Source organism: Tenrec ecaudatus, chromosome 15 (genome assembly GCF_050624435.1).
Source record: "Tenrec ecaudatus isolate mTenEca1 chromosome 15, mTenEca1.hap1, whole genome shotgun sequence".
Classification (NCBI taxonomy): domain Eukaryota; kingdom Metazoa; phylum Chordata; class Mammalia; order Afrosoricida; family Tenrecidae; genus Tenrec; species Tenrec ecaudatus.
In genome coordinates, this window is record NC_134544.1 from 110,989,579 (window position 1) to 111,005,726 (window position 16,148).

The following is a 16,148-nucleotide window of genomic DNA, read 5'->3' on the forward strand; positions in this document are numbered from 1 at the left end:
AAAAACCATAAAGGCAGCAAATCCTCCAATTCGATACTTTCCTAAAAATGGGTCACTCTTTTATTTATTTATTAATTAAAATTTTTTTTTCCCACTAAGGTTTATGTCCAACTATAGTAACTGTTCCTTCTGAGACTTCTGGAACAGCTTTGCTACATCTCTATGGTTTCCACTGACTTTTTTAATGTGTATATATTTCAAAATAGATGACAGACTTGACCCTTAATTCTGATTATAAATACTTTCTAACTTAAGTAATATGTATACATGAACCTGGGCTATGAGACTGTTTCTCTATCACTCTTCCTTGAAAAGAACAGAATTCTTGGTCCCCATGCATAATTTTAGCTGACTTGGCGATGTTCGAGAGAGAGAGAGAGACAGACATAGCACTGTAAGAGAACATACAGTCTCCAGTGAGTTACTCCACTGGGATTATTTGGGAAGGGTAACAGCATATGTATTTCTCCTTAATATGCCATCCTTAACTCGAATTTTTCATGATATTTTGATTGCTTTTATTAATTTTTTAACTATAGAAAATAAGAAATGCTTCATATTATTTCTAACACCCTCAAAACTAATCAGGCTAAAAATGAAGAAAAATATCGTGATAAAGCAAACCGTATATACTCTAGGATAAGCCAAATTTTCCAGCACATTTTTAATGTAGTTTTTGTAGTAAAATTAGGTGCCTCAGCAGATATTCGGGTTGGCTTATATTCGAGTATATATGGTAGATTCCCTAACTTTCATTTGGCCTACTGCTCCCTTTTCAGGAAAAAGATTATTCAGCACCCCATTGGCAATTAAAAAACATTTGCAATACAGTCCATAATTCAGAATAAAATGCAGACATGTGCCCTTGCATTCCACCTGGATCATTCCAATGCCCCCAAGGGGAGTGGTATTGTCCACTTTGGTAAACAATGATCTAAATAAAGTGAACACATTTCAAAGGAAGAGTCTTGTGTTTTTAATCCCTGAAATATAGGAATTATTGAAAAAATTGAAAAATGGCTGCCTTCCACATAAATATTGAAAACTCTATTTTGTAGCCAAGATTACTAGCCTAGAGAGTGAACAGAGCCAAAGAATAACTTGCTTTTCTCTCGACTTTTCATTCACAAGTAATAGGAACTCTACATTGTGTTCTGTTGTTTAAGAAAAAAATAGTACACTCAACTATGTTATAATCTTAACTGTTGTTAAAAAGATTTTTATTCATTTCTATAACTTAGAATCATTTATATACTGAAACTTAGGAAAATACATAAAGAAGCAATTTTTAAAAACTTGCCTTCCATTTTTATCCTCCATCTGAAGGTGGTACTGAATAGCATCTGTTGACAATGTTTTTGGGGTCCCTTCTCCCCACTTCAGTTTAAGGTTCTGGTGACTAAAGGCAACACATTCCAGACGAGGTGGATCAGGAGGGAGGGGCTTAGTTTTCAGTTTTATCATGTGACTGAAAGGACCTGCTCCAAGGATATTCAAGGCTTGAATTCGTATTCTAATAGTCACATAAAAAAAAAAAAAAAAAGAAACCCTTGGTGATTATTTAAAACTTCTCGATGGTCTAGGCAAAATGTATTATGTAGTTTTTAGAGTATACCTGTATGTTGTATCTGGCTGTAAACTGTCAATCATATAGCTTGTAACCTTTCCCACGGTCAAAGGCTGTTTATCTCCGAAATCTATGCTGTAGGCAAGGATTTCTGAACCATGATCACAAGGCTTTCCCCAGCTGATTGCAAGGCATGTAGAAGGTGAATAACGGGAATCTTCTATGTCATCACCACTAATTTCTTGCAGACAAGTCACAATGGCAGGAACTGACGGTGGAGTCACACAGGCCACAACTTCACTGTAGAGGCCTGCCCCAACAACACTCAGCGCCTACAAGTTAGCAAAGACACAAGCCCATGAAGATAGATGCCAAGGCAACACACTACTTCTGGACAAAATAAGTGACAAAGCATTGACTGTCTATACCTGGACCCTGCAATAATACGTGGTTGCCGGTGAAAGCCCTTTTAATTCATAACTGAGTCCAGGTCCACAGTAACAGATCTGCATACTTCCTTCAACTCCGCCCCACTCCAATCGATACTCAGTGACATCAGCTCCATTACTCAGTGGGACCTTTAAAGGAAGAAGAAGACCAAGACAGGAAGCTTGTTATCTGAGTATAACAACAACAACAACAACAAACTGAACTGCGTTTGAATTTAAATAGTTAAGCACAATTAAAACCACTCAACTGTATTATTTTGAATGTAAGCCCAAAACTATGCCGGGAATTAGAAGCAGTAATATGACTACGTCACTTTAGAAAAGTATTTTAGGGTAAATATATTTAAAAATAATCCTGTTAATACAAAATAATAAATCATACAAAGATATTCCTTGTTAAAATTTCAAAGAAAAATGAAAATGGGATCATCAGGACTAATTATTCCTGTATAGATTACATGCAATGGAGATAATAAAAACAAAAAGTTGTAAATTACTCAGATGGTTTTAAGAGAAAAGGACTCACTTTCTACCCAGGTGAATTTACTAAGGTTTAGTCTTTGTATAATTCAGGTGCCAAAAATGAGTATTTTTATTCCTTTTATAAAACTTTAATTGTTTAAAGCAGAAAATACAATACCTCCCAATTCACTTGTGCACAAGTTGCAGATCTGCATGTTACTTGAGGGGGCTTACATTGATCTGGTGGACCAGGAGCTGTAGTAATATCACATTTTTCTGAAAAAGGACCAAACTAGGGGAAAAAAAATAACAGTATCTATAATAAGCGTCTTCACTTTTTAGCCCTTAAGTATTCACTAACTGCAGAGATTTCAATACTTAAAAATTCACTAATAATTAAGTTCATCATCCCTGTCCTTCAAGATTAACTGGCATGAAATAGTTTTATAATCATTCATAGACGTAGAAAGATTTACTAGACCATGAAAACGAAGGTGTGAAGAGCTTTGAAGTTTCATTTACTATGCTTTTTTCTCCTGCTGATTATTCCTTCATGAACTTTGATTCATGAGGCCAAAGCATTAGAGAACTAAACGCCAAACCAAACTTTACTGCCATGGAGTTGATGCGGACTCACAAAGATGCTACACAAGATTTCTGAGCCGGTCAGCTCTTTCTGGAGCACACAGCCTCATCTTTCTCCTGAGGGAAGCTGGGTGAGTCTGAATCACCAACCTACGGTAGCAGTCCAGTGCCTAACTGGCAGTTTCAAAGATGCCGCTACATATAACTTACATTCTGTATTTTAGTCTATGACTTCAAAATTCAGTAATATTCTGACCCAGAGGTTAGCAATCCAACACTTACCTGACAGCACCACCAGGGCTCTGTATTGGATCAGGGAATTAGGCAGGAAGAATATAAACCAAAAGACATTATGTAAGGACTGCAATTAAATGCAGACTTTTTGGGTTAGCCGTCGAATACTTGATCATTGCGCCACCAGGGTATTTAAACCCTTTCTGTACAGTCTAAAAGTTGAACCCTGGCCTCAATTTAAGTCCCAAGTGTCATATTACAATAGGATTTGAAAGTTCTGAGATTCTAAATAAGGAAGCTCTCTTAATTTATCAATATGGACTTACTATAAATGATAGGATTTGGAGTCACATGCTGAAAACAAAAGGATCACATAATGGGTGCAATTATCCAAGGTAAAATGAACGAATTTTGACTCTACTTTAGTCAGCATGTCTTTCCTACCCCCATTTTGTTAGCTGCACGAAGTCTGAAGCTGTACGTCTTTCCAGGAAGAAGGCTGCTCACGGTACATTCTACTTCAGAGCCTTGGTACACTTCTTTGGCTTCATCTTCATCTGCCGGAGACATTTCCAGACCATAGCAGGAAATGGGTGATCCACCATCAATCTGAGGAGGTCCTAAAGGTGGAAAGATGTATGCAATTTAACAAGATGAATATATTTAGCACTAACTTAATTTTGATTTATTACCAAAATGGAATTACCCCATCGTAACTGTAATTCTTTTGCTTTGGGTCTACCCTGTAACCTGGGAGGGAAGCACGGGCCAGGAGGCACTGCTGGAGTCTGCACAAGTAAGGATTCAGACACCTGCCGAAACAAAATGCCCCAAACCAATTAATCAGACCTTTTTGTTAAAGGAAAATACCACAAACACAAATGTTGCCACAATGATTTGAAACTGCACTTCAATATCAATAAAAGCAATAAAAATTCTGAAGAAAATAAAAACCCAATTAAATAATTAAAACTCAAATTTTATATGAATAAAGACACACACTATGTAAACACTATGCACAAAGTCAAGTAACTAGAGAAAAACTTCCTTTTCTTCTTGTCATTAAGAGTAAACAAACACCAACTTCCAACACAACCTAAAGGGTAGTATTATTTTTGTTCCTATTTAAATAGACCCACTACTCTCTGCTCATATAAGGAAAGTTTTTAAAGAGAGTTCTATAAATGCTGTTTACTTCATTTTCAGGAAGTTTAGGCTTTTTTGGTCACTTTACTGCATTTTATATTTTTAACCTAGATATTAACTTACTAATTAAAAGTTTTACAAGATATTTAATAATCATTTCAGGTACTTAGTACTACTTTTAATATAAATATTATTTTTACAAAAAATGCCTCTTAGTTTTATTTCCAAAGATATTTCCTTATTTTCCTAAAAGCCTCTACACACACTCAGTGTTAAGATTCCTTACTTTCATTGAACATTCACTTCAAACTAAGGCAAAATATTTGGCCATAATTTTATTTAGAAGATTATGCTATATAAAAAGGCTATATTTGAATTATATATATATATACATATAGATTTAAATCTAGTAGATTTTCTTATTGGTACAAATAAAGCAATCGGCACACAGGCCTATTATTAAGTAGGATTCAAATTCAATTCACAATACTCACATTTTAAACCAAAATCTTTTAATTTACCTTTTATAAAGAATACTTCCATGGCATTAAATTCCATTTGAAAAGTAATTAAAAATAGAAATGATCCAAGAAAGGATTCTTGGTTAAATTCATTAATAAAAGCCACCAACCACCTCTGATAAAAAACCATTTAAATTGCAGCACTTTGTGAATGCTTCATAGATGATCAATGGCACAATTTAAAAGGCTGTTAGCTACTGGCACCCTAACAATAAATTAGAAAGACTGGTGGCAAAATGGTTGACCGCTCAGAAGCTAACTAAAAGGCCGGCAGTTTTCAAGAGCCCTGGCAGTGTAGTGCTTACATGTTAGGTTGTGATCTGCACGGTCAGCAGTTTGAAACCATAAGCAGCTCCTTGGGAGAAAGACGGGTTTTCTACTCCTCAAACAGTTACTATGTTGGAAACCCGCAGGGAGTCACTACGCGTCAGCACTGACTCGATGGCAGTGAGCTTGGTTTTATTTTGGCAGCTCCACAGGCAACAATCCACTCCCAAGACGATTACAGTCTAGGACACCCCATGGGGCATTTCTACTTTGTCCCATGTAGGCATTATGAGTCAGAATGGACTCAACAGCTCTTCAGAGCAACAACAAATAATTATGGTAACTTTCTGCACGAATTATTTTAATTTGGGCTTAAACAGTAAATGACATTTTATGGCTTGTCCTGATGCGTAATTTATGAACCAAGAAATCAGTCTACAATGATCTTATTTCTATTTCCACTAGATATGCTTTACTGAGCATCATCCTTAGACTTTTCTTTAAAAACCAACTCTATCGTTTTCTAAAGCTAGATATTAATTAGGCAATAGCTATTCACTCTTTACCTTTAGTTAATACTATATTACAATATCCTGGTCACTATAAAACCAACCACATAAGGTAGAGAAATTTCTTGCATGCAGTTGTGGACACAACTCAAAATTTGGAGTGAGGTGGCACCTGACGGTACCCTATCATTTGGCAAAATGTATTAAAAAACCAAACTAATAATAAAGAATCTACATGTAAGTATTACCGCACTCTGTCCTCCATCACTGATGCAGTAAACTCGAAAACGATAGAAACAGCCAGGACTTAGTCGATCACAAAGATGTTCTCTAGTAGTGCCACTATATATCATGTCCCACTTGTTTCCTGCAGGGTGAAGGAAGAATCATGTGCAATCAGCCACCAGGTAATGTTTAATGTTCGAGTATTATGGAAACAGCAGGTATCCTAGCTTCACTAACTGTTTATGTAACTTAGCTGATACAATCTAAGCTTATTTCAAGTTTCCTGGAAATTATCTAATTTATGGGTGCAGCTTCCTAGGCAAATTTGCATGGCTTTGTTGAAGTTAAATAGCTCGGTAACTGTACAATGATTTTGGCTTACATGGATAATTTGCTTTTAACTAAGCATTTTAAATGAGTTTATGGCCCAGTATTAGCATTGTAGTACACAAAGAGCAGGAAGAATAAATACCAAAGGAAGTTCGGTTTTAATTAACAGATTTGTTTTGGGAGGCGAGACGTGTGCAGGAAATAGGTCACTGAATCTACGAGTCAAGAAAACATTCACTAGGCAAAGAATCTATTTTTTAAAAGTAGTATAATTTGAGTTATATTTTAAGAAGATAATTTGTCTCTGACATATCTGGGTTAAATTTAATGGAATAAAAAATGACTTAATAACTTAAAAGCAATGTAAGCAAATAAGAAAATGTAAAGATAAAAATATAGATGTATATTAGTCTTATGTTTCATTTAATATACTTCTGGAGATCACAATTCAAAGTGGGTCTTAACAAATAACATCTCAACTGCTACAAAAAAAGGAGAAAAAAACCAGGAAAACCCAAAATGAGAATCAGGTAAAGCCAAAACGTATGGTAGCACATTAAGAACAAGAGTTGAAAGGAGATAACAGAAGGTGTCCAGTCATGAAGTGTAGGGAAAGCTGACAGGTATAAGTCTATCAAGGGGAAATGGTTTAAATCAGCACTTCTTACCAGTCGGCCCGTCTGCCATTTCCACTACATATTTACTGATGGCCGCGCCTCCACTGTCTTTGGGTGGGTCTAGCCAAAGAAGCAAAGCGCCACGGTAGGTAAAGTATACACAATTTAAAATAACAGCAAATCCGAATAAACAGAAAATAAAACCTAGCACTGTTTAAAGAGAAGAATCACTTGCAATGCTTCACTATTAATACCAGCACCATAGGACTCCATGCTAGTAACCTTTCACTTAAATTTAGTTTATTTTCCCATTCTTATCAATCTAGCTTTCTAAAACAATTTTAATGGCTACATTGTATAGAGAGCAATACTTTCTAAAGAAAATGTCTCACTTGAGACAGGGCTGTTCCAAAATTTTAAATATTTTATAAATAGCAATGACATATTAGTCTGAATTTTATTGGTCTAAATTCTTCAGGCAGGAACTAACTTTATTTGATCTTAATTTTTCCAGTATAGAAACGGGTCCTCAATTAATGGTGGTTTTAAATGACGTGTGATGCTTATTTCTCATGAGTAAGCCAAGATAACCCAAGTGACTTTCGCTATAAATTTGGTAATCTTTCATTTCTCATATGCTTTTCTAGTTTGTAAACCCACAGTGGATCCCAAGTTTCTCTTATATCAACTCTGAACTTACTGTATTTGAGTACAAGGTTTTCCACAAAAGTTTAAATAATGAATGACTTTCATATTTTACTGGACTTGCTTGAGATAACTTACTCTATCTTATTAAAATTATTTTAGTTAAATACAAAAGCAGTAATCTAAAAATATGCATATTATCTTACCCCAAGTTATTTTAAAACTGTGTGAATGTATCTTTCCTTTAACTGAAGGCTTTATAGGTATTCCCGGCTTATCAGGACACGTAGTAAATTCTACTACTTCACTCGGATTACTTTTACCTTCTGAATTATAAGCAATGACCTACAGTGACAACACAAAGACATGAAATAATTAATGTTTGATACACTTCATCTATGGAATAATGAGCAAAGCAATGAGAGACAAGCAGGTTCAGTCAAATGATACATTTTCAGATGCAAAGACTTGTTGGGGATCTATGCATATGTGATGAATATTCAGGTCTACTATCAAGTCCTGGAAATAAAAATCGCAGTATAACATCTTACTTAACAAGAGAGTCACCATAAGGTCCAGGTATAATAAGAAGATTCTTTACAGGCTCCACACGCCCTTTATTCTTTCACTATTCCTTGGAAGTTTAGAGACTTCCGTACCACAAATTCTTTTATTTCCTTTCTTCTTCAAAAGGAGACGCTTCCTTCCCTGTCCCTTGAGTATGAGTTCTACTTAACGGCTTGCCGCTAGACCAAAGAATACAGTCCAAGGGGCACTGCGCAATTTCTCCCTGGAGAAGCCCAGGGAGAGAGGTAGTGCGAGTTCCTGGCAACAGCCGTGTAAGCCTGGAAGCAGATCCACATCTTTCAACCACAATCAAGCCACTCTTTTGATTGTCCCTACTCTCAGAATCATAATGGTAATTCCAAGACTGGCTTCCAGTTAGGATTCACTCCATACAACTGTACTCAGTAGCTCTGATCTGAAGCAAGATCAAAAGGCTTAAAAGGCTGAAGGGAAGATAAACTTGTTGGGCTAGCTTATATTCATGCAATGTTTGGGTATCATCTTTGAGTTGAAAGCTTGCTAAGGCCAAGATGTTCACTTAAAATGGAACACGCTGTCATCATGTGAAACCCCAGCTTCAGCAGCTATTGCATCCATGATAATTCTATGCTATTAGTTCATCGTTTCTGGACTTCAGCCAGGGTCTTTTTTATTCACTGAAGTTGATGGTCTTCCCTTCTTTGGTTCATCTTGGACATGTTTCCTTACTTTCCTTAAAACACTGATCCAACTAATAAAAACTGTAATTTTATATGATCAGCATTCCTGTAAACTTTTTGAAAAACCTGTGATTTGGACATTTTGTTAAACTTGGTATTTTTAAATGATTAAAACAATTAGATTGCTAAATATCTAACCTCAAAAATTTTCTCCCCATGGCACAAGAAGTATCTTTTTAAGTAAGTGTATTACTAAGAGAATGTTTCTGCAGCCATTCCCTGATCACAGATACATGTTTAAACATGTTCTGTTCGGAATAAACATATGCAAATATGAACTGGAACCCAAATAGCAATACTTCTTGACTTACCCTCTTCTTCCTCTGCCTGTCATTCTTGAAGTAAAAGTATAATCTAACATTTTAAGCGGAAAACTAGACTGACTGCTTGTATTTCTATATTTAAGAAAAAGTTTCTAAATTTATAAATATCTCTAATTTAGAAATGTGAATTTAGCGAAACTTCTGTACAAGTATGTCTGCTGGCTTACAGCAACTGACATATTAATACATGCCAAGAAATCACGGTCTGCTCAGAATGAACAATGTCTATTTCTGACCAAGTCAAATAGTCAAAATCCTTATTAGGTCCCTAGTAATAATTTCAAGTCCCCAGAGAAGAACTGCCAAAACTTCATACAGCATCAAGAAGCCAACAATGATATGCTGAGCTCCCCTACTCTCTTCATGGAAGAATTCAGTCAAAAGGCCAGTAAGGAGAGCAAGCAAGGCACTTTCCAGCTGGAGTCATGGGTGAGACAGGAAGAGCAGCCCATAGGAACTCCAGTTCCCCGATGTGGCTTTAACAAAGGATCCGAGGGGTAAATAGAAAACAACTGGGACAAAGTTTTTCACTGATGACAAAGGGAGTTAGAAGGGAGAAAAACAAGAATTAACTTGTGGCACTGAGTTACAATTGGAGGCTCTGGGTTGGTACTCATAATTTAAAAATAAACCTATATGGAAGTATACATGTAAATTGCAAGTGGACATGTGTTTGTTTAGATACATCTAACTATATTAAAATATCTATGTATGTATATGTGTGTGTATCTACATCTCGTTCCTAGCTTCCTCCACTGCCAGGCTACAGGGAGGAGTAAGTACTAGGCTGTGGAGAAGTGGAATTGCTTGGTCTGACTCTTCTATCTCTAGTCTCTGCAATTCTTACAGCGTCTGAAGCAGGCAAACATGGTGCAGAGGACTCTAACTCAGAGCCTGATCCGCTTTGCCATTCTGCTGAGTGTAACAGGGAGTCCTCTTAGAAACAGCAAAAGAGAATTGTGGGGCGATTCACCATCGCAGCATGTCCAAGACCCTGGTGTGAAGTGGGAGAGCCAGCAGAAGCATGGAGCCTGAAGCACCGAGACCGTAAGACAGAGCAGAAGAGCAGCACCCAAGCTGTGAAGCAGAGCTGTGAGGCACAGCTGTGGACTTTTGTGCCCATGAAACAAACACAGCTTAGTATGGGAGCACTGTTGTAGAATAAGGCGATCTTTGGGGATCTAATGGCGCTAACAGGGTTTTTAACACTGGCCCAAGAAGGGAAGAGGTCAAGGGGCGCTGTACCTGAGAGGCTGAGAACAGGAGAGAAACAGAGGATCAGCAAGAGACATGCCTACTTGAAATGACTCAGAAGAGGTGCTGATGTGAACAAGAGGATTGTATTCTTAATGTTTTCTAATTCTGATTTGTGGTAACTTGTTAACTCCCTAATAAGCCACATCATCAGGAGCAGTTCTGTGTGGCTGCTGCAATGGATCATCAAACCTAGCAACAGTGTCAGGTGAAGATGGTTGGTGTCTATGGTAGTTACACAATTTCATGTCAACTTGATATATAAATGTAGGGGTGAAGTCTAGCGTGTCAACCAGGTGGACTTCTCATCAAAAGGAGGGTCCTGGGGACCTCCCTCTTTCCCTTTCTCTGCCTTCACCTTCCTGCTGACGAGACACACCAAGACCGGCAACACTTTGTGACGTGGCCACTGCCATTGGATCCACACAATTCTGTACCCAGCGAGCTGTAATCTTCCTTCATGATGCACCAGTGCAGAGTCTGAAGAGGGACTTATGGACTAGTATCCACCTTTAAGACTTACGGACTTGGTCTGGGCTGAGCTGTTTGGTTGATAATTACTTCTTGATCTAAAGCTCTCTCTTACAATAGATGCGTATCCCTGGATTTGTTTCTTTAGTCAATGCGGCCTAACACAGTGTCAAATTTGGCACAGGAAATGGGAGGACGGAGGCATGCCTGAGCTATGTCTCTTAGCAATCATCTTTGGGTAGATGGGGAGGTGGAGTCTTCTTCTTTGTGAAGTGAGAGGAGCTCAGATGTGGCCCCATGCCATTTCTTCACAGGCTTGAAAGAACAAATACATGTTATGCCCATATCTTGATTTGAAGATACCAATGGCCACGAAAAGAATCCGGGATGTTTTGAGAAATGGCCCATTCCAAAGTTGAAGCAGGGAAAGTATGGGAGACTGGCTTATCTTATGCTGGAGAGCAACGAAGCACTCTGAGAATGACGGGGACATACAAAAGAAGGGTCAGGGTTCGAAGCCAGGTTGAAGGTGATCCTATACCTAAAGCAGTACTGTTACATAACCTACTGAATAAAAAGGAGTAGGAGTCAACACTGATTTAATAGAAGGGAAAGCTTCTCCTTAGATTATCGAGCAATACATATATATAATTAAAAATCACCATTTGATTCTAGCAATGGGTTAAAAATAGGAAAGAACAAGATGCTCACAGGGGATTAACAAAATACTTGTTAAATAATGTTTTAAATATTACCAAGTGACTGAAGAGACATGGGAAATAGCATTTCCAATATGTGACTACCAGTAATGGGATAAAGTGAAAGTAGGTACTGGATAAACAGAGGAAACTTTCTGTGGAATCCTTGCCAAAAATGCATGCTCTGGGTGTGTTCTCATACAATAAATTTAAAAACGATGTTTCTTTATTACCTGCAAATAAGAGTTCAGCAAAGCCATTGAAATATAGTTCGAGAAGTACTGTTATATATAGTTATACACACTATCACATAGTATTAAGAAACGGAAACAATAAAGCTCACAGAAAAACCAAAATTATTAAAATAAAAGGAATGAGGTATTGTAGTCCCCATGAACTATGAGATTTATCTCTTCTAGCTAGTCTGTCCAAGTTCTACCAAATGACTCTTTCCTGACGGGTCTGGGTAAGACAAGGTAAGAGAAGATGCTACTATGGCGGTATGAATTAGCTGAATAATTGTTAACACAGGGTTAATTGTGATGGCAAAAACTTGGAACTCAAATGTGGGGACTGTTTAATTTTGCTATTCTTTTGAGTATAAAATATGCCATTTCAGAAACAGGAATGTAAGAATCTCACTAACCTCAAGGAGTGGAGCCATGTTCTTTGAACCCCACGATCCCTGGGTATTGAAGCTCCGCAGCCCAGGGACAGAGGTGGTGACACCAGACGCAGGAAAGGAGTGGCAGAGGAGCGGCAGCAACAGAACCAATAGCCAGAGTGTTCGTAGAGAGTACTGCTTGTGGAGGGGGTCCCTCAACGGCTACATTTCCCAACTCACTGGCCAGAGCGCAGCACCTCTGAAGTGAAGCTTACGGTGAAGTGGGCGGACTGCCCTCTGCACACTATCAGCAGTGCTAAAGGAGCTCTGCGGCACTGCCTGCCCCTACAGGGCAAAGGCCAGACCAACAGGCGGAGGGCCCGAGACAAGACTGGCTGCCTGTGGGGACAGGCGAGGGTATCCTGACTGGAACAAGTGTGTCGTAAGCATTTTTTATCATGAACTTTCACCCATTAATTTCCCTAATCCAGCCCGTAATCGTGAATATGGTCTATACGTTCTGAAAGGAATCCTTAAATCCAGCTAAGAAGCAGAGTGTGCTATGGGAAGGTTGGCAAGTGGAGGCACATTTGCTGTCCCTTGCCGTGGAGACACCCGCTTTCTGTGCAATTAAAGGAGCCTGGTGGCACAGTGGGTTGCACACTAGGATGCCAGCTGTCTGAATACACCAGCTGCTCTGTGGAGGTTTAAAGGCTTGAAACCCTAAGGAACAGTTCTACTCTGCTCTTTAAAATAACAGTAAAAACAAGAAGAAGATTTTAAAACTGTTTCAAAGCTTACCTTAAATTTATATTTTGTACTACGTCTGAGATTTTTCACTGTGTAAGCAAGATCTTCTCCATCATATTTGGGTTTAAAGCCATATCCCTGGGAAGAAAAGGAAAGTGTCCACAGCAGATGTCAACCAGCAGAAAAAGTGATTAATGTATATACGAAAAGGTCTAGGTTCCTTTTTATCTAGTACACCGTGTAACATTTCCCTGGTTTCTATCTGGCCCAGACGGACCCGGAGATGTTACTGAACACACATGGGATAAAGACCACTTCTCACTATCTATAATAGCAAAAAACAAATTCAAAACTCTTTGTGTGGAGGGAGCTAAGTAGGAATGGGAAGATGTAGTCTATTGATCATTAGTAAGCTTATCCATGGAACTAACAGGAACTTTCCAGAGAGCTTGCAGAACTAAACAGAAGACTAACTGTCGAGTGCGTTCATTTGTCTCTGAACACAGCTGTGTCTATAGATCAATGGCTGGCTGTGCTGACAGGTGGGCGTGTCACTCAGGATTAGAAGTGTCCATTTCATTCCCAATGTCATTATTTAAGTGGGCATTTCAGTGTTTTTTCAAGTATATTCTTGAGTTGTACAACTGTAAGCACTATCTACCTTCAGAACATGTCATTTATTACCTTCCATTCCCTAAAAAATCTGTATTATTCATTCACAGTAAGGACCCATCCCTGCCAAACCCATTAATAGTTTCTTCTCTATGGATTTGCTCATTCTAAAAGTTCCATTTAAGTGGAATAATTTAATCTCAGTGGGCTTCAAAAAGTATTTTTATTTTACCTTTAATTCTCTTTCCTACAAACCTTTTGAAGACACATCATATATATCCCTAGAAGTGGACCAATGCTATTTTATCCCATATTCCTTCAAAGTAAGTCTGAAATTAAGAAATAATGTATAAAGCTACTAGAACTCTTGCTCGGCCAAGTTCCAGTTCACGGAAGATGAGCCACTCGTGTAGAACTAGATGCAGGTTGCACTACATAGCACGTGAAGCTCCTAAAATATTGTAGCACTTTGAGAAGCAGTGCATGAATAATAACTGAAGAAGGCAGACACTCTGTTTCATTACCTTCAGAGCTGCTTAGTCTGGTGATAGATTCTTTCCTCTCTTTTTCTTCCTAGAAACTACACATTTAAAATATATTGTTCCCAGGCAAAAGTACACATAAAAACACACAAAAGATCCAAACTCCTCCCTACACATCCAGAAAACACGAGATGAGTTTTTGCACATTCCCAATTCCTCCCAACAATAACAAATGGACTACTGTGGCAATATTTACTAAATTGGGATTATTTCCAAAATGCAATACACTTTAAATGTTTTACAATTAAAATACATATCCACACTCACTGAAGTTTCTTCCTCCATTTCTAAAATGTAAGAAATTCCTTCATCGGACGGTGTTCCTGAGGGTTTACTCCACTGTAAGGATAACCAGGTGACTCCAGCCTTAGTTAACACAGGACTTGCTGGGATCGAAGGGGCACAACCTGAGGTGTAATATAAGACTTCTTCACTAAAGCCACTGTTGAGACAAAGAGTTTAAACAAGAAATGAAAGAGAGATACATAACTAAAGACTTAATTTGCTAACAACTTATAAGCTGTATAATCTATTGAAAGTTGACAACACCTTTGTGCTAACTAGATCAGATACCTGGAAGTGTATTCTAACATTCCTTCAAAAATGCTGTTACATTTAGGTTTTTAAATTCGTATTTTATCTAGTCAATGAAACTATTTACTCCCTGTTTAATCTTCAAATTATATAACCATTCTCATTACGTTTGTCCAAATTAATTCATCGCCATTAATACATTAATGTCTTTTAACTTTTAAACCTAATACCATGTAATATCATTTACATGCAAGAGAAAATGTTCTCAGTTATGTAAATAAATCTACCTGACCCCATGAAGGTGAACAGAGATATGAGGGTAAGCCAAAAATTACAGCTGCTATGGTCCTATTTCTTGTGTGCACTGGTTTACTGAAAACAAAAGGTGCTGAAACATGCTGCTGTGATCCGTGGGTCAGTGCTTTAGAGACGGAAGCGCAGACATGAAGATGTACTACGAAGAGAAGACTGTTAATCTTGATAAACAAAAGAAACTGTAGCAGAAGCCCAGAGCTCGTGGAAGCAGACCACAGGTTTTCAATTTTAAATGAACATCATGGCCTTAGTGTGCAGATCAGCTCGTTTGGCCAGTCTTTTTTCTTTTTTACAGTTCATGGGCACATAATTTACATATTATAAAACTCACAACAGGGAGAATTGTGCAATCAGCCATCAATCTTAGAGCACCCCTCCCCCATGGCTCCATGGCCTTTAAAGTGAGGTATGCAATCGCAAGCTGATCTAGTGCTCCCCACCTTCCGTAGTTACTCCCCAAAGCCCCTTCCCCTTCCCCACCCGTCCTTCTTCTCCTCCACCTCCTTCTATCAGTTAGTGTCATTGCGCAGCCACTCCTTCCGTGCTTCCCGCTGGGAGACCCAACAGAAAGCAGCAACTAACAAAACTGCACTAGGGTGGTAGGGACGAAACCTTAATAGCATAAAGAACAACGCATAAAAAGGAAAAGACCCCCATCAACATTCAAAAAGCCAGGGAAGACATTTCTGTCATGGAACCAGTAAGAGATACTCGCACCCAGAACAGATTCAGGTCACGTCTATAGAGTGGTTAACTGGCCAAGTGTCAAGTTCGATCTGGCATAATCAAGATTACAATGGTCTCTGCCTGATAGCAAGGCTGTTTGAGACGGTAATCCTGAGTGTGGCTTGGGGGCAAATGTGAACAGTTTATCATACCTGGAATGTCTACTAGAGAAGTTAAAATGAGCAATTTCTTAAGAATTACAGGCCTACAATATAAAACAACAAATTTTATGCAAAGCAATGTACCGCTTTGGGTACAAAATTACTGACATAATTAGACCGTCATGGAGGTTAAATACTCTGCAGATGGGTTTGGGGCTCCCATAGCCTCCCACATAGTGGGTGTTCCTCATTTTAGCGCTGATGCTTTTCTCCTCACCCTATTAGAATTTTGTCATTGTCATCTCTGGATCACACAAGCTGGTGTGCTTCTTTGTGTCGACCTAGTTGACCCCTCACTTGGAAGGCTCAGCTAGT

General features: G+C 38.2%; 1 protein-coding gene across 4 annotated transcripts in view; it reads right to left on the reverse strand.

Moving 5' to 3' along the window:
- FNDC3A (fibronectin type III domain containing 3A) overlaps nucleotides 1-16,148 on the reverse strand; it is a 201,116-nt gene that overhangs the window by 8,971 nt on the left and 175,997 nt on the right. For all 4 annotated transcript variants that reach the window (XM_075533280.1, XM_075533279.1, XM_075533281.1 and 1 more), the window contains 11 exons: nucleotides 14,365-14,539; nucleotides 12,995-13,081; nucleotides 7,764-7,902; nucleotides 6,964-7,032; nucleotides 5,989-6,107; nucleotides 4,004-4,109; nucleotides 3,742-3,917; nucleotides 2,657-2,770; nucleotides 1,996-2,145; nucleotides 1,616-1,899; nucleotides 1,301-1,513 (listed from right to left, as the gene is read on the reverse strand). In XM_075533280.1, the coding sequence (XP_075389395.1) occupies nucleotides 1,301-1,513; nucleotides 1,616-1,899; nucleotides 1,996-2,145; nucleotides 2,657-2,770; nucleotides 3,742-3,917; nucleotides 4,004-4,109; nucleotides 5,989-6,107; nucleotides 6,964-7,032; nucleotides 7,764-7,902; nucleotides 12,995-13,081; nucleotides 14,365-14,539 (1,632 nt within the window). The remainder of the gene's footprint in view (nucleotides 1-1,300; nucleotides 1,514-1,615; nucleotides 1,900-1,995; nucleotides 2,146-2,656; nucleotides 2,771-3,741; nucleotides 3,918-4,003; nucleotides 4,110-5,988; nucleotides 6,108-6,963; nucleotides 7,033-7,763; nucleotides 7,903-12,994; nucleotides 13,082-14,364; nucleotides 14,540-16,148) is intronic.